The 18,862-nt window shown below is 37.5% G+C and overlaps 1 protein-coding gene across 14 annotated transcripts in view; it reads right to left on the bottom strand.

Moving 5' to 3' along the window:
- Positions 1-18,862, bottom strand: part of PTPRK (protein tyrosine phosphatase receptor type K) — a 387,113-nt gene that overhangs the window by 246,754 nt on the left and 121,497 nt on the right. For all 14 annotated transcript variants that reach the window (XM_085055984.1, XM_085055988.1, XM_085055985.1 and 11 more), the window contains exon 3: positions 11,847-12,118. In XM_085055984.1, coding sequence (XP_084912110.1) covers positions 11,847-12,118 — 272 coding nt within the window. The remainder of the gene's footprint in view (positions 1-11,846; positions 12,119-18,862) is intronic.

Below are 18,862 nucleotides of genomic sequence, written 5' to 3'. Positions count from 1 at the left end.
AGAGGGAAGACCAACACCAACTTCCTCTACATCCCTTCCAAGGCCAGAAAGCCAGGAAAGCTGGGAAATGGACAGTGGCAGGGGCAAAATCAGCATTACAGCCCTCTTGTCTGCAGCTCTGGGTCTAGCAGGAGAGGGAAGCAGGGACCAGAATTAGAGAAATACCAAAGTTCAACTCATCAGAGTTAAACACGGCAATTCAGGCATATCACTGGCTGATTTTCTTTGAAACACTGAACTCCTGAATGAGGGAACCAGTTGCCAGTGCAGACACACAACAAAGACCTCACACTGAATACAAAAGGCAACACAAAAGAAAGGAGGGAAAAGAGAGACGATGCAGGTTGTAACTCTTTCTTAATTCATTTACTGAAGGTTCAAAAGTTTACAGTAATCCCCTAAGCGTGGTAGAAAAGAGGGTGAGAGACAGGCGTTCAACTCATGTGAGAAGATGTGGACCTGAGCATGTGTGCCTTTGAATTGTCACGAAGAAAGAAATAAAAAATCAGACTTAGTGATTATCTTTCTCCATTCCTGCTTAGAAGTCCACGAAGATAGCAGACATTTGTTTTTGAACTGTTTGGGCATTGGATTTGTCTGTTTGCTGCTTGGGTTTTTTGGGGTTTTTTTGTTTGTTTGTTTGGTTGGTTTTGGGGGTTTTTTTGTTTGTTTGTTTTTTGGTTTTTTTTCAGATGAAATCTACTTCTTAAGTTAACCAGTCAACTGCAATACCTAAAGCTAATCAGGTCCAACCAAATCAACTAATGATCAAACCTACCAAAATTACATGACATGAGTGTAAGGCACACCCAAAGAGCAGCCACATACACTAGATAAAAAATGTTTTACTGCTGAACTTTGACAGCCAGAAGATGCAGTACAGTCATTCCATTCTCCTTGTTTTCTGTTGCTTGCAAAGCACACTAGAAATACCCTAGGCAAGCAGATCCTTTAGGTGTCTGCTGTTGAACCTGACAAAACTGCTGTTTCTTCTCCCTTTCACAAAAATCTACGACAGGATGATACCCCTAGAAACCCATGCCTCCACTGAGTTACAAAACTCTCTTGTTCTGTCTGGTGCCTCAAGACCACCACCAGTTGACTGCTACCATAAATTCCCAATATTTGGTTTCTCTTTCAGTAACTCAACAGTGCACTGGGAAGACTAGAATTAAAGGACTTGACTTACATATTTTTTTTTAAGTCTTATCATAGTAATCCACATTGAACAACAAGCTTTTCTTGCTTGTAAGTAATTTAATTCCATAAATAGCAGCCAACTGCTACTACTACTTCCAGGTGAGAGTTATTTCCTTCTAACAGACACCACCTACTGAATAATGCACAACCTGTGAGATACATTCATTGCCTGGAGAACACAGCAAAGACAGCAAAATTGACAATCATGGCAAAAAGGTAAACCAAGCCAAAAAGTTGACTCTAGACTAAAAATCTACGTTATGAAATTTCTAAAGTCACACACAGGCACCAAACAAGCACACACAATCACCCCGAGTAAATACGATGTTCACTCCACAGCAGGTCAGTAAAGTGACACTGCAACCTAATTAACCCCTCTGTTCTGCATTAGCAGGGATGCCCACACAATCTGTACCATCCATGAGCATGGAAAACAAGTGTTTGCTCTGCCTTGCAGTTTTCCGCTACTAACAGAACTTTTAGGCTTCCATTTGCTGTTGCTTGTTTACAACACAAGGAGAGATGCAGTAATCCTGCCACATGCATCAACAAAACCACAAAGGTTTCCAGCTACAGGACTCATTCTAGGAAATGAATAGCACATCAAAAGGTCTCATGGAGGACACACAAAATACTCCAGAAGACACTGAAGCCACCAAGAAAACCCAAAACAAATAAACAAAAAACACTAGGAAAAAAAACAGCTCATGTTTCACTATTTTTAAGTAGTCAAGGTATTTCACTGAAGAAATCCACTCCAGAAAGTTTTATACTAATTCTTTAAATCCCCTGGGAGTTACACATAAAGACATTTTTTAAAAAAGTGAAGGAGCTTCATAACTTACCAGGAATAAGGGGAAGAACTCTCAAAGAAGCAAATAACATGTCTGCAAAGACTACACTGCAACCATTCCTGACTTGGACCCAGAGAACTATCTGCCTGACTGTGCCATTGTTCTATATCCCACAGGGCAATTACCAGTTTGCAAGCTTCCCATCATTTTCTCAGGGCCAGAAAATTGTTCTACTTCAGACGGTGTTTCAGAACTTCCAGAAGAGGGCTATAATTTACTTCACTCTGGTAAGAGGGGGCAAGGAGGGTGGGAGTGACTTTAAAATGTTTTGCAATATCTTTTAGGCAAAGAAGAAAATTCAACATAACTAGTTTGCTTATTTGTTTAAATACACGGACCTTGTGCATTCGACCAGAATGTGATTCTAACTCAGATGAATTGATACACTTCCCCCCCATCTTTGAGTTTTGATTATTTTCTCCTTCAGTGCAACTATCTCAGTTGTTTTCTCAATGTCACCTCAAACAAAGTCTAAACTTCAGAAAAGAAGCACATGCAGGGTAGAGAGAATTATAAAGATATGAGGTACTTATTTCTCTCTGAGGAGGTCATATCACCAGTCAACATGGGATTCTGATTACGCACTAGTCTGGATGAGGAATACCTTTTGACTACTCTAAGCCTCGGGCTTGTTCACCATTTAGCATTAGAAAAAGAAAAAATATTTTTTAAAAAGCCATCAAAACAACTAATACATTATAGTATGGTGTGCACATACTCAAAAATTCTTCTAGAGCATTTCATCTTGCCCTAAATAATAAAAAGTCAGAAAAGGACATAAAGAAAGTTAAGTGGCTGCATAATTCTCAGTACATTTTTTTTCCTACTGCACTGGTTTTGGCTGGGGTAGAGTTCATTTTCTTCACAGTAGCTGGCATGTGGCAATGTTTTGGATTTGTGCTGGAAACAGTGCTGATGACACTGGGATGTTTCAGTTCCTGTTGAGCAGTGCTTGCACAGAGCCAAGGCCTTTTGTGCCTCTTGCATGGCCCCTGCAGTGAGCAGGCTGGAGGTGCACAAGCTGGGAGGAGCACAGCCACAACATCTGACTACACACACACACAAGCGACCAGAGGGATACCTCACACCACAGGCATCACACCCAGCATAAAAAGATGGGAGAGGAAGGAAAAAAGGAGGAAATCCAAACTGATGGCATTTGTGTTCCAAAGTCCTGTTACATATGATGGAGCCCTGCTTTTCTGGAGATGGCTGAACACCTGCCTGCCCTTGGGGAGTGGTGAATTAATTCCTTGGTTTGCTTGGCTTGCACTAACAGCTTTTGCTTTACCTGTTACTCTACCTTTATCTCAACTCACAAGTTTTCACACTTTTACCCTTCCAATTCTCTCCCCTATCCCATCAAGGAGGTGGAGGGATGTGAGGAAGGGAGTGTGTGGGGCTTCATGGCCAGCTGGGGTTAAACCACAACACCAAGGAGGCAATGGGGGTTGAGGGTGGTCAGGGAAAATCCAGGCATATGGCAGCATACAATGCTTCACAGCAAAAATTACCTAACAACGCATCTTACCAGTGATAAATTGATGAGTTCAGACTTTTAAACTGAAAACCCTCGCTCTTCAAGGCCCATGAATTTGGAGACTGATTGGTTTCCAATTTTGAAGTGCAGAGATTTTAGAGAACTTGTTGATAATGATTCAACACTGCACTATTATATTTTTTCTTTTATTCTCTATTACTTAGGGGTAGTCTGGAAGCCCCTAGCAGAGCACAATTCATTACTCAATCTTTCCAGAACCCATATAATGAAATGAAAGTATTATCAGTTTCTGCTTTCTTTTAACCATCTACTTCAAGCATATATCACTTATTCCTGCCATAATCCTTTTTTATTCATTTCACTTTTCATGTGAATAAAAGAGCCAAGTGCAAGAGTATATCATTGCCAGCTCCTTGATAGTGTGATATTAGCAATTTTTCTTAGAAAGGGATAGGACCTTGCAGAAACTGATAAAAATATGACAAAATCTGAGCTTCTTATGTAACAAGCAATTATGCTTTTCAACTACAGACTAAAGTCCTAAAAAAGAATAATCTTGACAAAAGGAATCATATCCAGAACTTCTTTATTTACACACCATGATTAAAGTCAATCTTGTATTTCTGATAAAAAAATGAATCAGGCGCTCCAAGATGGCTGATTAGCAATAGTGTGTTTTCCACTCCACTGCCTGACAGCGCTTGCAGTATGACAGGGAGGAGAATGCTACAGGCTTTTCATAATCTTGGTAATCAAGGTTAATTCAAAATTTGCATACCACCTTGCATATGTGAGGAATGTTTCCTGGAAGAGCACTGAGGTTAAAACCAAATTTATTTGCCCAGAAATTAAGAACTGGCTAAAAATATTACATATTTATCTCAAAGTAAGTCCTCAAGGGTTTACAGCCAGTCAGTGTTCCACTCAAGATTTTTAGGTAATTGCAGTTAATTCATAAAATGGACTCATATGGCATACTAACCTCCAGATCTTTCACTGCCTTGGAAAATGCCGAGCATCTACTAAATGTTCATCACTTCACCCTGAACATGACCATTATTTTGCAGGGAACAGTGAAAAAAGGTCAAAATCCTCATCAGCCTTATTGGCATTACATTATTTGATGGAAAGAGAATTGAAGTGTCTTGCATGTAGAGCCATGTGATTCCTTACAATACTTCAGTATAATATTTCTACTCTCCTTAAAATTCAGATCATACAGACAGCACAGGAAACCCAGAACACAGAAGAACGAAAGAAAGCTACTCACAAATTGTAATATAACAAAGAAAAGCAGTGGAAAAGGCAGAACTGAAAATTTCAAGCAAAGGAAAAGAGAAGGAGTAAATTGCTGACACTTTTTTCAGCATACAAATTGTTTAGATTCAAAATTCTGTGAATCCAGTTTTTCTGAAGGACTAAGAATAGAGCAACAGAAGCAATTGCTCAGATTCCACAGTTCCTAAGCCTGTCAAAACCAAGGCATCCAAAGTTGTTTCTTCTACACCACTGCAGGAATGGAGTTCTAGGCATTTTGTGGAGGCAGAGCCTTCTCTGCTTGCAATGGTGAAGTACAGCTTGGATCACTGACTTCTACACAGCTAACACATTTTACCAGATTAACAATAATTTATGCTACTTTTCATTGTAAAAATTCTTTGATACTAATTTATCAGTTTGGCCCTGTTTTAATGTAGCAGACCCCAGAATAAATTAGGTCTCATAAAAATAGGCTAACAAAAATCAAACCCACCAAGTTAGGAAAGCTATTATATACTTTTCCATAAGGCATCTTAAATTAAAGAAAAAAAAAAGGGGGTGTGCAGAAAGAGACAACACAATAGATGGAGGAGAAGACAACAGCACATACTATCATTATTTACCTGCTTTCCCACCACCATCATTCCCTTATCCCACAGGAAGTTCCTGTGCTCATAAATGAACTAACTCTGGGTGGAAAGAAGGCATGTTGAGGCCAGCCTGCAGAACATACCCTACAGAAACAATGCCACAGACCTGAACTAACAGTCAAAGCCTGCTTGTGCTTTCTAAGAAAAAGTAAAGAGCTTCCAAGAAGTTTCCAATACTTACGGTGTTAGTGAAAATCTAGATGCTGGCACTTCAGCTCTGACAAGGCTTGTTTGGGCAACAATCTCTTTCACTCCCTGCACTATGATTTTCCAGTTTGAAGACTGGAATGAGTCAGTATTTGTACAAGTCCTTTGAGAGCTGTGAGTGCTTTCTGATCTGTAGAACTAAATTATTAAAATGGTTCTGGTAATCACTCTATTGGAAATAACGCCTTTTTTGTCCTCGCCAAATCAATAAATGTCTTGGAAGAAATGAGACAGAAATGTGACAGATATGTTTGCACGCATTCATATTTATCCTAGCAGTTAAAAAAGCTGGTGTTTTGTTTGTACTAGCAAGGCTTGGAGAAGCAATAAGAAAGTTCATTATTAAAAAAGTCTTTCTCTAAGTAACTCTTCAATTAACTGTATAAAGAAAAAGTCTTCTGATTAAGTGCTGCCTAGAAAGTAATAGTCAGGAGAACACTTAGGGGTTTGGAAAGAGTTTCTGATGAGAAAGCAACATCATTCCTCTTTGGAGATATTTTCAAACATTAGAGATTGTGGTAAGCAGTGAGGCCGTTACAAGTGCTTTTATCTGGTGAAAACTATGAAGGAAAGAAAGAAGACAAAGGAAACAAGCAAATGTATCAGCCATTGCATTGTGCTTTAATGAACTCGGAAAAAAATAGTTTATTGACAGTTATCCTAAATTCTTAAAAGCCACTAAGTATTCTCAAGGAAGTTATTCCACAAAAGGAGTGATAAAAAATGATGCACCTATACAAGGAACATTTCAGTGATTTATACTACCTACAAACACAAGCTGTTTCAAGCTTAAGGGGAAAAAAAGCTCTCAGTTTATTAACTATTACCTTAGATTTCTTAGTTATATAGCTAACCCATCTTTGACTAACACATTTTAGTAAAAAAAAATTGTATCTCTCCTAGAATGAAATACCAGCCACCCTTCCAAAAATTCTACTTCATATTTTATTTCTGAGAATCCTTAGAAACTGGAAGAATTTAAAAGGCTTAATTTTAAATTTCAATTTTAAAAAGTTTAAAATATTGTGTTACCCCAAGTGAAATTGAAAGGAAATGGTAAGGGGAAAAGAGCCAAGAGAAATGGGTGTAGGGGTGGTAGCAGCAGACAAAGTTAACTTTTATTTCTACAGCCAGACAAAAACTTACACAAAATATGACCAGACTGGTTTAAATAACCACAGAGTAAGAAAAAAAAAATTAAAAATTACATTTAGGAAGCCAGAAAAAGTTAAGCACACATTCCCTTGAGGGGTGGAAGGGGTTGGGCATCCACATCATCATCCTCTGGCATCCAAAACAGCTATTTGTCCCAGGAACATTCACGGGTCTAAAGCCTGCAGTCTCACCAACTTCCATTCACTTTTTTCAGTCTGGTTTACCCACCAGACCAAAAAGGCCCCTAATTCTTGAACTGCAAGAGGATTCCCCTTCATATTAGTAAGGGTGTTGCAAAACTCTATCATATTCATCTAAACTGGGTCTTTTTCCAGGCCAGATAACTTAACCTATTTCAGCATTGCCTCTCATGCATGGTTACAGACCACTCTCCTCTGCCCCTGAGCTCCTCCATGCTGAGATTTCCATCAGACAATCTCCACTGTTTTACAATTCAACATCCAAGACTAGTGCAGAGAGTTGTAACATTAACTGGCTGGCTGCTTATCAGTGTTGCTCAAAATTTTCAAATGAAGCACTTTCTACATTACATTCTTACCTACATTCTTACCCTAGCTCCAAGTTTTATTCATAAGGTGTGTCTTTGGTATTATTATCAGTAATTTCCTGTAGTCCAATATATTTCAAATAAAATCCTATGAAAATATCAGTCCTTTGGAATGTTGCAGGTGGTTGTTTTTGTTGGGTTTTTTTAAAATCTTTGTATTTTCTTGATGTTAGACAGTATATCAAGGTTGAAGGCCATATATAGAAGTAGGAAGTTGGAGTTTGGGAGGGAGTGTTTCTTCTTAAGTTAGCCTGTAACTCAGTTCTATGCAGTTCACACAGGTACTTTCCATTTCGCTATTGGCTTTCCTTCCTTAGCTATACCAAATGACTAAATCACATCTAACTCCCTGTCTTCCCAAACTTTCCTGCATGCAGCTTGTTTACACTCTCACATGTCTACAAGTTCGGAATAGTGATCTGGTATCCAAAAAGGCAACAAATTATCATATTTCACAAGAAATCTGTTTCCTACCTTATGTGGCATATGGCCCAAATGTACACACCATTCCTGAATTTTCAGTCTACCATCCTCCTGTTATACTTCTATTACAGCTTCGAGACCTTTCAAGATCATAAAGGAAAGTAATTTTCCAAAATCTTTGAGCAATTTAAACTTTTGCAAATGCTATAAACCATCAGAATTATAATAAAGAGCAAATTAATTATCCAAATCATGATTCACAATTCTTCAAGAAAAGTATTTGGCATTCTAGAGTTTTCCTGCGCTCTTTCTGAACTGATAAAAGACCTTCTGCTCAGTGCAGTTCAGTATTTTTACTTTGCTAGCTATACTTCCAGGTGTAACATCACTCCTATGAAGCCAATATCCCAGCCAGCACGTTTGCTAAACTACAGAGCACCATTACTGTACAGTGAATTTTTAAAGAACCACAATGAAACCAAGTAACTCATTTTTCACAAGTTTGAAATTTACGGTTCCAAGTCAAGAATTTATTTATCAGTTTCTGATATAAACATCAGACATGTAATAGAAAACCAAAACTGGGAAGCCCAAGGTTCACATTACAAGTGGATTTCTTATGTGAGTGAGCACAGATGTGATCCTGTGGAAGCTAAACAAATTTGCTGGGGGTGGGGGAACACACAAAAAATAGCAAACAGGGGCTTTTGGGAGACAGTGTTCAAAAAAAACAAACATCCCATAAAAAGCCAAAATCAAAACTAAAAAGGGATGACACACGTAGCATAGGAAGTGGAAAATGACTGTGACAGAGGTAGAGAGGAAGAGACAGCCCTCAGCAGTCGGATAATTCCTGCTGTGCAAAGCAGGAGAGAACTTGGGGAAATGAACAGAAGCATTAGACAAAACAACTCATCCAGACAGGAATAAACATTTCAACTAAAATAAATGAATTACAGTATTAACGAACAAAGAAAACAGAGAGACAAAACTCCCAGTCAGTTACAAAGTTTAAACAAACGAAAATCCCAAAATATTTTTCCTTTGAAGCAAACTTGAGGCAGGTCAAAGGTGGCATATTTCCAACACAGTGATAAAAAAAGATTCCAGAACTAACAGGGTCCAAAATCAAATCCTAACCGTGATCCCAAGGGATTCTCTAATCAAACCCTTTTCTTCAAGAGTTCATCCACATGTTAAACAAGCAGAATAGAAGTTGCAGATGCCTTTCCAGCAGGAGACAGAAGACAGATCATGTCATTACAGGACTTCTGAAACCCCCCAAGTGCAAAAGGTGACAACTGAAGAATTACAGGCCCCAGGCTTGGAGAAACCCACAGGAATAGTCCTAACATGGAATTAACTTTAGAATTCCCTGTCATATATACTGTTGACAGTAGAAGCTTAAATCATTGGGAAAAGAAAAAAGTACTAACAGGCATATAGAAAGTCACCACTTAGATTCTTAAGCTCAAAGTTCTTGAACCACATATTTGCTTAATGCTGGAAGTGTATTCTGGGGGAGGTATGACCCTAAGTTTGTCCTGTTCCTGAACTCTTCTACAAGATTCCACTGCTATCTGCCAGCACAGACAGGGTACAAAACTAGATAAAAATTCAGGTTTGCCCAGTAAAGCTATTGTCATAAACTGCACTGTGTTTTGTCAGAAAATAAATATATTAATAATTGCCCAGCAGAATACAGTCAAAGAAAGTTACGGAAATGGATTATTTTAAAAAATATATTCATGCAAGTAAAAGGAAGTGTTAAATCCATCAAAAATGCATAAGCTGAATTTATGTTGTATACTAGAGTGACATGCAAAACCACCGCACTAGTTTTGAACAGGAAGCAATAAAGCTTCAACAGAGCACAGCAGAGCACAGAAATGCTGTTTAGGAGCTAATTAGCCAAGGTGCAGCTCTCTGTTATTACAACTACCTTGGCCATGCTGCTAACTTCCAAGTCACCACATGAGACTAATCCTTAGAGTGCAACCTGTGCTATTCAGCCCCTGGTAATCTTTACTTTCCTCCTTCCCTTAAAAGTGAAGGAAGTGGCAGTGAAGTTGACCTGATTGTCACAAAGTACATGCAAACAATTGTGCTCAGCTGTGATCTTTAGCAATGACCTTGCTTGTATAGGCAGGGATCCAATTCCTAGGTTAGTAAAGAACCAATTCCATCTTGTTATAGAAACCAGTTTATTTTCCACAGTGCTCACTAAACTCAATGACCAACAGGCAGACCAAACTACCAAAATCACAAGATAGAACTGCACAGCATGAAACTCATGAGTAAAATGAAAAAGTATTTCCATTCCAAAGTATAACTCCACCTAAAACTAAGGAAAAAACCCCAAACTAAAAACAAACAAACAAAAAATCTACCAAGAGCAATGTTGAACCTGAACATTGAGAGCTGAAAGAACCAAAACCACAAAAATACCAGCCTTGTTTGTGCAAACAAGCAGTTGTGCATAGATAGCATGCAGATTTCCTCTTCTGTTCATAAAAGCAATTGTCCCAGTCAGACACAAATGACAGCAGGTTGCATTAACAGTCCTCCAGTTCTACTCCAGGCTTATTTTTAATTTAAAAATAAACTGGGTTACACATGATTTCAATATTCTGTTGGACGACCAAGCAAGAGAAAGAATGAATTTAAGCAGAGTCTGTGGAGAGATAATGTGAAGGCTATAACATAAGTGAAAAATGGCCATGTTGCTAAGATAAGGCCCCAACCACCAATCTCATTGTCAAGCCTGGCCATCTGTCAGCAGAAACCTGATTTACTGCATATAATTCTGCTATACTTGATCACTACTCTACTGTTATAAAATGCTCCTGAGGTTTGTTTAAGGATGCCAAATGGTACTTTCTAGCAATATAAAAAGGGTTAATAAAACACCACCTCAGAAGCCAAGCTTTCTGGAATCAGGCTTCAGAACTTTAAATCAAATTTCATCCAGTTTCAATGCCACTGGTAGATGAAATTTCTTTATAAGTAAAAACATTAAAACCAGAGTAACAAAGCCCAAAAAAACCCCATAAAATGACAGTAAATTAGATGGTTTTCATTGTCTAAGTAAGGCTGTTTGCACTGAAGCTTATTTATGGATTTTTTTTTTATGGTGGGCAATTGCAACAAACTTTAAATAAAGGCACTTTTAAGAAACATTCCTACAACACCCCTATTCAACAAAACTATTAATAAACCAGCCATTTTCCTTCATTTGGTAGCTACTCTGAACATCCAGACTTTGCACTAGAGCACTAATGAAGCATCTTTAGAGAGTGTCTGTAAGCACAGTAACACCTCATGGCATAGCAACTGAGATGAGCACATGTAATCCAACTCTTCCCACTCCCACACGCCAGAACAAAAATGCCCATGTATGAGATTCATCCTTCACATCAAATACACATGAGTAAAACAGCTGCAGGTACTTTCTCAGGTTAATCAAACAAATCAAATAACAGCATCTAGTAATAACAAAACAATTTTTCCCTCCAAACAACAGACCTGCACTGTAGGTGGTTTCATCCCATAGCAAGCAAATATGAAAAAAACACATCCTGAACAGCTGCTCACTAGGTGAGCACCATTCTGCCTGCACAGCAAATGAAGCAAATGTCATGTGGAAAAAAAAACAGTTTACGGTCATGTAATTAGACACGGTAACACAAGCATCTACAAAAGAGGAGAGAAGACAAGTAAAAATTACAGTTGCACAGGCAATTTATTTCTGGGAGTTTATAATTTTTGATGTTCCTGGACTTTAACCTTACCATTTCTTTTAACAAGGCTTTTTTCCAGCTAATTTTTTCCTATTATATAATAACAGATAATTTTGAACAATCACCTGCTACAAAAAATATTCATTCCTACATAATTATTTATACTGAATGGAACACTCCACTTGAGGACACTGGGAGAATACTTTATCAGAACAGACCAAAACAACACTAAGTGAATAGGACCTTGCAGTCAATATTACAAAGTGGTGTGAATTTATTAAAGTTTACCTGATACTCATTGGGCCAGAAAGTGCTGACAGCCAACTCTGCTCGAAGCCAGTCTTTGCCAGTGGAGCCAGTGACATTCCAGATAGGATTAGCCAGTGGTCCTTTGTTCACCCTAACGAGGATGTTCAAAGTGCCTGGGTTTCCTCCACTCTTGCTGTACAGAAGGTAGCTGAAATCGATGCAGTGAGTATCGTTTTCTTTCATTGTTGGAAGCTGAAGTCGAGTCTTTTCTCCTGGGTCATGGTCTGAGGAAATCACTATCATATATGATCCTAAGGAAGGGGGGCAGTGGGAAAGGGGAAAAAAAAATCAAAATTACAGTAGTAAGGAAAAAATAAAAATACTTTTTAAGATACTTTTACTTTAAATACTTACAATAAATACTTTTACTTTAAATAAATAAGAAACTGATTGTTCAATAAGAAAAAAGATGGCATTGATAGGTTTCCATATCCCAGAGACCTCAGAGTTCAAGTGGCATGAAATCCAGCAAGCTATGAAAAAGCTAGAACCATGACTGAAGCAGTATCTACATAAGATTTCACATATCTCTGAGGACCTATCTAGATGTCTCCACCTACAAACTTTTCTCTCTCTTGTTTTAGGATCAGATAATTGGAAATAGGATCGCAGATAGATGGGGAAAAAATAACAAGAGAAGCAAAGGATCATCATTATTCTGATGTCATAGAAGCCAAAATTCTCTCAACTTGCTCTGCAGATTTCCTGGAAACAAAACAAAAAATAAAGTCCAAATTCCTCAATGCAGCTTTATCACATCCTTTTCTACCCCAAAAAAAGTGGCAGACTTGAATTTGAGATATATTAGCAATGGAAATACCTCACCTAGGACACCAAGCCAAATTTGTTTAGAAAAGTTTTGTTTGCTGCTCCATTTGCCAATGGATTTAAGGGGATAACAGAAGTTTCCATAGCTAGAAGAGTGTCCATCTTGTAAATGTGAATTACAAATATACACAAGACATTACAGGCTGTGCCTGTCTAGCAGCAAAGGCAGGAAGTGGAAATCATACATTTCAACAGGTTATACAGGCAATAATGATGAATCAGTCTGTCCTGCAGTTCTGCAGAAGGGAAGGTAAAGACAGGCTGCCATCTAACCCAGCCCAGAGCTGATCTGTTTCTTCAAGAATGAAATCTCCATACCAGCTACCAGCTAGTGAATGAAACCCACAGAACAAAGCTCACTACACAGGGCATGCCAGGCCAAAATTTGCAACCAAGTGAGAAAATCAGTTCAGCATACGATCTGAATAATTGCTACAGGAAAGCTTCCTAACCTAAATTTACCAACCCATCTGTTTAATGATTCCAGAATCTTCCTGTTGACAGATTTTCCTTTTACTTTCAGTCCTAAAGGGCATCACAATAAACAGCATTTCCTTGTGAGGCTGGTTCAGGTTAAATCCATCGAAAATAGAGAAAACTTTTAACCTAAATTTTAAAAAGTAATGGATTTTTGAATGTTTGCCCAAATGAGTAGCCCCACGGAAGTCCTGGAAATATGTACATGAATCCTGGTGTAAAATCTTCTCTGAAGTATATTCATATAAATAGCTATCATTTTGTACGTCAAATTTTATCCTTTGATTTTTAGACAACAAGGAACTATTGTGTTCCAGTATGTCCTAACAGTTGTATTAGGCATTCTGAAAATTGTTCACAAGCTGTTGCTCAGGAAAAGATGAAAATTTATGTACATGGATTAAAATCATCTGTGTGAGATGCTAATTTACTAGCCTGTAAAGCAATTATGTGCTAAAGAACTTAGGGGAAAAAAAAAAAGAGAAAGAAATAATATAGAATGAAAGCTGCTCTTATTTAAGCACAGTGCATTGAAATCTGTATTTTTAGCAGTCATCTTTAAAAAAGGGTTTAAAGAAAACTATTCTAATGTAACATAAGCAACTGGTTCATATTTAGAATCATATGCAGAATCCATTATTTGATTTATTTTTTATTAGAGATTGTAGTAAAGTATCAATTCCTGGTTATTTCTTCATCACTAATATCCATTTATAAAGACACAAAGGAATCATATGATACTATTTAGGTTTGATGTTGCTTTAAAGATTATGGTCTAGAATCTATTGAAGATTGCCTGAAAAAGTGTTTGTAAATCACATCCACTGGTGTGCAATTTTTATACCCCTTGACTCTAGAATAAACTTAGTAATGTTTGTTTGTAATCTCTACTTTAGAGATAATATATGTTCTTACAAGCACCTGATCATCAGACTACAAAATAAGATTTTCAGAAGTTTTGTTCCTAAATACTACGCATGTGGCAGGGCGAGGCTGTACATCAGTAATCTGGGTTTTTTTCCTTTTACATAAGAGTTAGGAAACTGAAAAGGATCAGTGAAAAATTACAGACTGCTTCCCACACTGTTAGCGCTGATTCTCCATGGCCATCTAAATTGCCTCTTTGCCTTTATTACTTGCATCTTGCAATAGTTTTAAGCAATACATAAGAAGCAACTTAGTTTTCCCTACCCCAGAAAAAAACCAAAAAAACTTTTAATATTTCTAAAGCTAAGATATATAAGAAGATAAACCCTCCAACATTTTCTGAAGTGAATCTGGGGGGAGAAGGAAGGAAGGAAGGAAGGAAGGAAGGAAGGAAGGAAGGAAGGAAGGAAGGAAGGAAGGAAGGAAGGAAGGAAGGAAGGAAGGAAGGAAGGAAGGAAGGAAGGAAGGAAGGAAAAGGAAGGAAGGAAGGAAGGAAGGAAGGAAGGAAGGAAGGAAGGAAGGAAGGAAGGAAGGAAGGAAGGAAGGAAGGAAGGAAGGAAGGAAGGAAGGAAGGAAGGAAATATAACAACTGACTTTTGAAGATATTTAAAAATGTTTCTCTCAGCTTATCTGAAGATAAATCCACTGGAAGGAAAAAAATCAAATTCAAATTATAACAAATAAACTAGAAGTATTTAAAGATCTTATTTCTATAGCAAGAGAATCTGCTATAGACTTTGGAAGCTTCAACATACATTTTTCTACATATCAACATATTTTATAGTATACCACTTTCTTAACATCATTTTTCATCATTTAAAAATACTTAGCAGTAAATTTGCATACATCTATCTACATGTTAGTCCTACAGCACTTCATGAAATGCTCCAGACAGAATTCATAGACCATTTATCACAAAGCCAAAGCATCTGTTCAGCATCTTGGAAATTACTTCCCTTCTCCTTTTTTAAAAAAACTTAAGCAGCTGTATTCCATGAATATATAGAACCCTGTTCCCTCCTTAGCCATCTACCTACTCCAAGAAAATCAGAACCCAATGCCAGAGTAAACCATACAGCAAAATTATTTTTTTGGAAAACATACAAAATACTTCCTCACACCTTTCATAAAAAAAGTCATTCTTGCGATGAAATACAAGAGCATTGAAAGAGTTAGGAGTTTTCCCCCCCATTTATATATGCTTGCACTATCTTAATGTTAGTAATTAATAATCATATTATTATCAAATCTTCATAATCTCTTAAGATATTTTTGGACTTGGCAGAAATGTGAAGTAAAAACAAGCGAACTGCTCACAATCTCAGTAATTCCCAAGATTAACTAACTGTTTGAGATTTTCAGTGAAGGGTTAGAGCAAATGTTACAGCTAACTATTCACAGTGGTGCTTCAGGCTGGAGCAGGGATGCAGGGTGAGGAGGAAAGAGCAGCAGACACCAGGTGCAATGGACTGAACTGAAGCCCCCAGATCCCATGCCCTGGGGAGGGGGGCTTCAGTTCCCCGGTTGCTGGGGTGGAATTTTGGTCAATCTTTCCCCACAATGAGTCTGTTTGGTCTGTGACAGTAACTGATGATTTACAAGATAAGTGTTCTCCCTGTCTTTGTCTCAACCCATAAGCTTACCCACCCTATTTTCCCCCTTGTGCTGCTAAGGAAAGGACCAAAAAAGGGCAGGGTGAGGGGCTGGCCAAGGTCAACAGACCACAGTTGCCAGAAAGGTAAAGAACAGCAGTTAGTGCTAGCTAACACTAGTCCTAAATATTTTATTAAATCCCAGTAGGCCAAGACTCTGTGATGTTTTTCCCCATTGTTACTGGCCTAACAAGGTGAGGCACAAGCACATGTAAATCACTGTATACGCCTATTTCCCATGAAAACAAGGAAGAAAAAACACAATCATCTGTGTTCTCTTTCCACTCAGATTTTACAAGAAGAAAGTCAATTGCAAGTGAGTTACTCCATTAAATCCCAAATGGTAAAAAAGAAAAAATTAAAATATTTTTTTTTAAAAATCAAAACCCAAACTTAAGAAATTTGGGACAACAAAGAAAGAAAAACTTAATATGAAAGAGAAGAACATTTTTTATTCTTACAAGACAGAGAGGGTGAATTTCATCTTTGGATGATGCGGCAAAGAAATGAAAGAAGAAAAGTATCCAAAGTCATTGTTTATGCCTGGACAAAGATCCATTCCTCTTAAATATTCCTTTCACTGCCTATTTTTCCCCATGCTCCAGCATGATGTGTTTAGTTACTCTGGCAGCGCAGTTACAAAATGCATCACAACTCATCAGTAACATTTTTCTTGAAAATTTTTCTTGTAGTTTGACAGTGGTGTTGTTTCATCCTTCTTTCAGTAATTCCCAGAAGAATCTTCTCCATTCTTTCAAGTTTACAGTCTTCAAAATTCATAAATATGCTCTCTTTCCCCCAAGAAGCTTAAGTGTTAATTTTCCTACTTGAATGTAGTTTAGATTTCTCCAAATCAAACCCCATCCTCTCATTTTAGCATTTCTTTTCTGAAGTGCCCTCTATCTATTTTCCAGCTAATAGCTTCTAATGCTATTGCTGATGTAAAAGGTCAATCCAATTCTCACCTACACAAAACAGAAACATGAGACTATGAAACAGCTAAATGGCACTGCCTCCTAAGCTTTGACCAAGTTCATGCAAACATCTCAGCTTTGGGATCAAGTCTTTCAGGAAGATTTGATTCACAAACTTGCTAAAAGGCAGCTATGGAGTAAGAGCTACTAGACTTTCCCTGAGCCATGTTGTTAAACATAGCTGCATATACCTCATAGCTTTCACTGTCTTTTATTTATTTTGATAAGCACTGAACTTGATGTCCTAGTTCAGTGGCAAGGACAGATCATTCCAGAATAAATTAATTCTTTAACTAATTGATTGTGAAAAGTCTTTGTTTTTATCCCCTACTGAAAACCAAGATCTCTTATCACCTAGCAGTTAATTGAAGGTAAGAAATCATGATAAGATTAAAAAAAAAAAATCCTTAAATAAAATAAAATTTGCCTGCTGTAAGTTACCAATGTGACAGAGCACTCTCCTGATCAAATTATTTTCTCTCACTTCCTTGGTTCCTGAAAAACGGGTTTGTATTTGAAGTGTGAAACTTGTAATTTTCAGCTGGCTGGTCTTCAGCTCCTGCAAATCCTCTTTCCTCCAAACAAGAACTAACCATCAAACTATCTCCAATTTGGGGACACACTGTGGTAACTTCTCTGCCTGCAAATGTATGCCTTCAATTACTAGGACTTGCACCTTCAGGTGGGACAAAAATAGTTCAGAACATTACAAATTTCATATGCAACTAGATTCAAGGGTACAGAAGTGGATTCAATTTTGTGGTTTGCTGGTGGGGGAGAAGAACCCCAACTATATATCCAATTTTAGTAGAGCATAATGTGAAGATTCTTAAATGGATTCACAGAAAAAGATCAGACAAAAAGAAGTCTCTTCCATAAAATTAGAAGAAGGGATTGCCTTTGCTTCTTGGCAATGTCAATTACATGAAATGAAGGGTACAGGCACTTATGTGTCTTATCCTAAAGCGTGGGACTATGTGACCTTTTTATCTTTTAATAATGACTGTGTAACACAGTCCCTGATTATCTTTTGGGCAACATTTATGAGAGACTGCAGGCAATAAACAGACACTGAAATAGAGAAACAGGCCTGCACCTGGAAGCAGACTGCAAAGAGAAGTTCAGAAACATCTATATTAATTCATAGAAAACGTATATTTCACACACAATAGCATTTATGCCTATTTTGCTGTTCAGAGAATGTCTTCCCTGTGATAATTTGAGAGAGCACTTGTATTTCTGTAATTTGAAAGAATGGAAGAAATAAAGACTAATGACAAAAAGTCAAAAGCTCTTACATATTTCTTCTTGCAGGAAGGATATTCTTTTCAAAAGAAAAAAAAATGAAACCTATGAATACATTAAATATACCTCAGGTAAACCTCCATCTGCTTGGGTTTAATAAAACCTCAAACCATTACAGCTTTTTCATCCTCTTTCACCCTCCATTACGTTTACCATCTAGCAAATGTCTGCAACCCTAGGACAGAAAAAAAAAAAGAAAAAACCAAAAGAAATGATGAAGAAAAACTAGAGACATTGTTAGGGTTTTTAATTGTGGTGTCCTGCACTGTCAGTTAAGGATATGCCTTAAGGAGTGTGTCTAGGAAAAAATGTAACTTTGTAACATTATTATCCCATTTAAGATACATTACTCGATACACACTCGATTTTACCCGCTTTCATTTAAAAAAATTAAAAATTATGTTATTGGTGTAAACAACCCAAGATTTCTCCAAAATTTCTTTAGATGGACAAAATTCAGAGGAATCTTTCCACCTACTTCACTTGTTTGCAATATCATTCCCTATAGAAGACTCATATTGTTGAAGGCTTGTTTCAATTTTGTTACAGATTGTCAAAGTGAAAGGGAGGGGGGTGAATCAGGATCATGAATTTCAACTCTACTGCCTAGCTCAGTTCCAAGGCACCACAACTCAAATGCAAGTCAAGATAAGACTCTGAATTTACTACAGAGAATAAAAATAACAACAAAAATACACAATACAGGCAGGGGAAATTTTTCTGGAGAATGCAAATCTTCTTGGTGTTTTCCTACTTCCAACGGAGAATGAAAATTATTAAAAGAACCAACCCAAAGCAGGTTATTAAGCTACACTGTATAAATAAAAGCAGA

The sequence above is a fragment of the Lichenostomus cassidix genome, chromosome 3 (genome assembly GCF_008360975.1).
Source record: "Lichenostomus cassidix isolate B80296 chromosome 3, HeHo_3.0, whole genome shotgun sequence".
In the NCBI taxonomy this organism is placed as follows: domain Eukaryota; kingdom Metazoa; phylum Chordata; class Aves; order Passeriformes; family Meliphagidae; genus Lichenostomus; species Lichenostomus cassidix.
This window is presented reverse-complemented; position numbering and strand designations above follow the sequence as displayed.